This window comes from Euphorbia lathyris, chromosome 10, assembly GCF_963576675.1.
Source record: "Euphorbia lathyris chromosome 10, ddEupLath1.1, whole genome shotgun sequence".
In the NCBI taxonomy this organism is placed as follows: Eukaryota; Viridiplantae; Streptophyta; class Magnoliopsida; order Malpighiales; family Euphorbiaceae; genus Euphorbia; species Euphorbia lathyris.
The window spans coordinates 59,964,070-59,969,980 of NC_088919.1; the positions used below are offsets into that span (position 1 = coordinate 59,964,070).

General features: G+C 34.8%; 1 protein-coding gene across 1 annotated transcript; it reads right to left on the minus strand.

Moving 5' to 3' along the window:
- Positions 1 to 342: 342 nt before the first annotated feature.
- On the minus strand, positions 343 to 3,652 carry LOC136209600 (uncharacterized). The gene is made up of 4 exons (XM_066001116.1): positions 3,196 to 3,652; positions 2,282 to 2,392; positions 2,045 to 2,125; positions 343 to 698 (listed from the first exon to the last, which is right to left on the minus strand). The coding sequence occupies exons 1-4, from the start codon at positions 3,442 to 3,444 to the stop codon at positions 624 to 626; spliced, it is 516 nt and encodes a 171-aa protein (XP_065857188.1). The 5' UTR covers positions 3,445 to 3,652; the 3' UTR covers positions 343 to 623.
- Between the last annotated feature and the right edge of the window lie 2,259 nt (positions 3,653 to 5,911).

Genomic DNA, 5,911 nt, shown 5'->3' on the forward strand with positions numbered 1-5,911 from the left:
AACGATGACTGAACCAAACATGAGTCAAGTTGTAATATCTGATTCAAACAAAATTACTATGAACAGAATAAAAAACTATAATTAAGGGTCAAATCGAAGTTTAGGTATCATCTCAGTCCTAAAATTAGCAATATTTAACAAATGGGCCTAAATACAATCAATTTCGATACGTACAAAAGGGCTAATTTGTCAATTATCGTCGACTTCGAGACTGAAACTTGGAGTCAAAATCTCCATTTCAAGCAACCAATTAAAGAACAAAACAAGAAAAAGAATAAATGAATGGCCTTTAGAAAATTGAAATTCACACTTGTTCATCAAATTAACAAAGGCTAAAAAGAGTAAAACTAACAAGTTTAAACACAAGTGGAAATGGAAAAAGAAAAGCAGAGTAGTCAAAGATACATTTAGTTACAAACCTGTTTGTTTATGGGGTAAATTTTCCCTCCTAAATCAGCTTAAAACTCCATCAAATTGCTAACAGAAACAAACAAGGGATAGAATACAAATAAAACCCAGAAGCACCCATATATAGATATATAACAAGAAAAGAAAAAAAGTTACCTTAAATACATCACACAACCTAAATCAGTCATCACTTATCAGCACTAGGCTATATATAATCATTGTAGCGAATCTACGTGCTTGCTTAGCTCGTCTAGTTTCTTCATCCTCAACCTCTCGCTTTCCCCTACCAGCTGCACGAAAAAATTCACAAGAAACAACCGCAAACTATGTTATTCCATAATTCAACTACAAAACCAGTGGTTTTATAATGCAGACTATCTTAATATCCTTTAGTCAATCTCGTCATCTATGTAACATTCGCCCGTATAATAGACTTAGAATGTTTTAGCCTTAGATATAGGCTGAATACAAGCCTCGGGTTAGCTAGTTGCAGTTTGAATGGTTTGTGTAAGTGAAATTGGGATACAAGTATGAGTTGGTAATATTGGAACCACATTGGAAGAATATGAGATTAGCGAAGGGTATATAATTGGGAAAGACTCATTAATCCACTACCGTATCAATCCCATAAGTGTATTCATGCTCGTCTTAAACATTTTTGAGACCCGGTACTAAATATACAAATTGGCCCTTAGTATTTTAAAAAACATGCACAACTTTAATACTTTTATTTAACAATTATATTTCAAAAATAGGCCCCGAAAGTGGGATTTCTCATTTCTCATTTATAGGTAGCGCGATTTTAGAGATATTTTCTTAGAGAGAGAGAGAAGCAGTAATAGGAGACTAGAGAGAAGCAAGAAAAAAAAACGTAAAAAACGGACCATGTGTCTGGACTAATACAGCCGACAAAATTTGAGGCCTTCCCAATTTTGAGCCCTATGCAGTAGAGCACATTGCACACACACACTCTATTCATCGGGCTTGAGTGTACTCCTTACAAGGCTCAAAGCTTCTCACCAACGGCAAAAGCTTCCCGGATCCAAACAGGTGGTATCAAAGCCGATGGTTCGACTTGGGGTGAGTATGACACAACACGTGATGCAAAAAAAAAAAAAAAGTTACACAGTGACTCATAGATAAGTCTAAATTGTTGCCTAGATGTTCTTATCTAGATGCGAGCATTGTAGAGTTAATGATTAACTCTTGGAAATCCTGTAGTATTCAGAATTTCCGCTCAAGCGTAAGGACCCATTAACCCACCACCTTAAGGTTTTGGGTTGGATACCGTATCAGGCCTATAAGTGTATTCCTTCACAGGTTAAGAGTTTCTCCTTAATCGGAAAAGCTCCCCGGATCCAAACAAAACTATCTAATCGAAACCTAAAAATTTGCACTAAAAATGAAGGTTAAAACTTGGCAACACCAAATGTGTGAACATTCTCACACTTTTGTTGCCATAGCTTGAAACCTAACAATTTGCACTAAAAAGTTAAAACTTGGAAACACCAAATGTGTGAACATGCTCACACTTCTGTTGCCATAGCTAATCGAATTAGAAGGTACCATACAACCACAAACATTTTCTAAAGATTATGCTGTTAATTTTATTTGAGAAGAAGAAACGAGAAATTACCTCCATCAATTTGGTAATGAGCTGTACTTTTTCCTTGTTCTTCTCATCATAAGCAGTGAGAGCGTCCTTGTATTCTTTCTCCTGTGAGAAATGCATAATTCCAAAAATTAGTGGTCCTTTTCCCCCATATGGCATACTAAAGAACAAAGACATGTATAATTTAAGCCTAACAATATCTGTATGTTAGGACAAATTTTATGGGATCATAATTTGGCCTTTTTTGAGGGGTTCTTTTACCTTCTTCTGCACAGCACATCCTAGTGGCCTCAATTCTTTGTTCACACTATCTATCTTCTTTCTCACCACTGCAACATCTTTCCTCATGGGGTCTGCCATTGCTTCAAGCTCCTAAATCATATGAAAACCAGAACTCGGGAGTGTAAAAATTGGTGTAATATGATTATATAAGATATAAAACACACAAAAATGATAATCATCTCAAGCGGATTGTTTATGTAAATCGTGTCAGAGATTAACACTCAACCAGAGCAGTAACTGCTTAAGATTTCTACAATTGAAACTCAACATCACATAATATATAGCCTTAAGACACCAGGAGCTCTTGTATTTGTCCAGATTATCTAATTACTCCCCTAAACTTTGCAGATACCTCTCTCTGAACTTGCTTACAATGAACTTTTGACCCCTTGAATGGTTACAATGATATCTTAGCCCCTAAACTTGCTTACAGTGATGCTTGTCAAAATCTCTTTTAAGCAAGTTCAGAGGCTAACCAGACATCTCCAAAGTTTAGGAGATAAATCGGATAATCTGGAAAAGTACAAGATCCCCTTATCTATTAAGCCCATATTACATGTTTATAATCTCAAAATCAACTCAATTGCATCTGAGGTTTGAGGTTTAAACCCAAAACATCAAACACCAGAAGAAGAAAAACAAAATAGCCGTGAAACCCAAAATTTAACTGACAAATTTCAGAGAAACTGTGTTTCATTTGTGAGGAAAAATCAAAATTCAAAACTATCTAGCTCTTTTTCTTTTATTTTCAAAATTGAACCACGACTTGGTTGTGTTCAGATCGTGAGTTTCACCAGTCTCTACTTGCAGAGCCCAAATTAAAAACAAAAATCTCAAAATTCCCCTAAACCAGAAACCCTAACGAAAGATGAGATAAAAAAAAAACAAAATACCTCACGAATCAGGGCCAAACGTTTAGTCTCTTGCTCAACACGACCCATATGAGCTTGAACTTTCTCTCTAACCTCCATCTTTTTCCTTTCAATTTCTTCTTCCTTAGCTTTAAAATTAGAGAGCGCAGATCTAGACATCTCTTCATCTTCTTTAGACATTTGACTGCTAAAGCTAAGACTGCCAGAGTTTTGAACAACCAATTGTTGATTCGGTTGCTGTGGTGGTGGTTGTTCCATTGTTTGAATCATCAACAAAGACCCAAGCTTCGCCAGAAGAAACCCTTGTTCTTACTCCTTGAAATTGAATTTGTGTGTCTTTTTGTTGGATATGATGAGGGTTTGGCTTTTTTTTTTTTGTTTCTCTCTTGCTTTCTTTTTTTTGTGTTGTGTGAGAGAGAAAAGAGAAGAGTGCTTATAAACAAGGGTGGGTGGCTTTGGAAAAAGTTGGGAAAAGTACTAAAGCCAGCTCTCTCTCTCTCTCTCTCTCTATTCTTTATGAACAAAATTATAACATTATTATTCCCTTACCCCATAAGAAAAATATTTAGTATAATTAATTATTAACCTAGTAGTAACTGTTTTGCCTTCTAAATTTCATTTATTGTTATTTCAAAAAGGTAAATAATTTATTAGTCCCTTATTTTTTATTTAACATATTGTTTAGTCCCTCTATTTTGAAAAACACATTATAAGATCCCTAGCTTTTGCCAATATTAACTCTTTGGTCCATTTATCTAGTTTTTTTAGACTTGTAATCGTTATATTTTAGCATAAACAGATAGATATAAAATAACAGAGTAACATGGTCAACTTGTATTATATTGTGGTTGTCTTAAAAACTAAGATATGTTCGGTTAAAAATAAAAAAAAATAGATAAAAAGACCACAAGGTTAATATTGGCAAAAGATAGGGACCTTAAAATGTGTTTTTCAAAATAGGGGGACTAAACAGTGTGTTAGGTAAAAACTATGGGACTAATAAATTATTTACCCTTTCAAAAATGATTTTTTTGGGCTAATTACAAATCTAGCCCAATTAAGAAGGGTCATTTACATATCTAATCCACTTTGCTTCCATCTTACCAAATTAGACTATTTCATCCATTTTGGACAAAATTACCCTTAGTTCTATTGATCGATGGATCTACTCCTGCTTCTTCTTCTTCCGCTTCATCATCTTCTTCTTCTTCATCTTCTTCCGCTTCATCTCCTTATTATAGATAAAGAAAGAGGCAAGACCAGCGATAAAAGCGGACGTATAAGCTAAAAACATATCATTTCTATGAGAAATTGAACATAATACTTCAAAAATCGCTAACGATTGATATCAGAAATCGATCCATTGATCAATAGAACTAAGGGTAATTTTGTCCAAAGTGGATGAAATGGTCTAATTTGGTAAAATGGAAGCAAAGTGGGTTAGATATATGTAAATGACCCCTCTTAGTTGGGCTATATTTGTAATTAATCTTTTCATGGTTTATTAAAGGCTTAATGCCTTTCCAGCCCCTTCAAGTTGTCCCAATACTGCAACTGACTCCCCAAACTTAGACTTGTGATAACTAACCCCCTAACTTACTTATTTAAAACAAATAGGCCCTCAAATAGGTTAATATTTGTGATTTCGGGTTTGCCCTTTAATTAATGCATCAGTAGATTAGTTAGATGTAGCAACCGATATTTTGGAAAACTTTTAATTCTAATGTAATATTATCTTGAATGTTTTTTGGGTTTATGGCTTATTTGTTCGAAATAAGCAACTTGAGAAGTTATTTGTTCCAATTGAGCAACTTGAGGGGTTATTTGTTCTAAATAAGCAAGTTGGGGGGTTAGTTGCCACAAGTCTAAGTTTGGGGAGTTAATTGCAGTATTGAGACAACTTGAGGGGGCTGAGATGATATTAAACCTTTATTAAAACTACATGCTTGGTGGTTGTGGTATGTCTTCTATAATGGTGTTGTCATATTTTTTTTCTTCATTAAAAAAACCAAATAGTTTTGTCTATCATCACATAAATATGACGCATTGAAAATTCATGAAATCATTCCTCGAGAAAAAGACTATAAAGTTGATTCTTTGTGGAGTGCATTTCCCGTCGTTGTGCTAAAAATAGTTTTAGGTATTATCTACTATTGCTCTATCATAACTATGATATTGAAGATGTCGAAACGATAGCCCATAAAAGAAATTGGTTATGCGATAATGCTTGTTGAAGTCGGATGATCTCATTACATATGGCCTAATAAGATAATCTCTCCCAAAATGGTAATCACCAACACTGCATGAATTAGTCAAGAAAGACTTCGGGGTCACACATTCAACTGTGATCTTGCACCTTGATTTGAGAAGAACAATTACAGTCGGCGCAATCATTTCAGATAGACAATAAGCTCCTCCATTAAGCAGTTGTCAGGTGAAATCTAGATCATTTAGAGCACATAGTCATACCATCTTATAAATAAAAAGGTACACGATACAATAAAAAGTAACATCTCCTTGCACTTTTCAATGTCGTTCTCCTCCTTTAGTTTTGCTGATTTAAGCATCAGAGTGGAGTCATCGGTCCTCGAGCCCAACTTGATTTTTTCCGTCTTATCTCATGCATTAGAAGGACCCCGAAAAGCTCACTTCAAATTATTAGATATCAAAGTAGTGTGATGACCCTGGATCGGAGAAACCCATTGTAGAGATCTGTAACTTTTGTACACGTCAATGA

Coding starts and splice junctions, on each gene's coding strand:
- LOC136209600 (XM_066001116.1), bottom strand. CDS start 3,444: ATGATTCAAACAATGGAACAACCACCACCACAGCAACCGAATCAACAA. Junction 2,393..3,195: donor GTTTGGCCCTGATTCGTGAG/GTATTTTGTTTT, acceptor CATATGATTTAG/GAGCTTGAAGCAATGGCAGA. Junction 699..2,044: donor TCATTACCAAATTGATGGAG/GTAATTTCTCGT, acceptor TTTTTCGTGCAG/CTGGTAGGGGAAAGCGAGAG.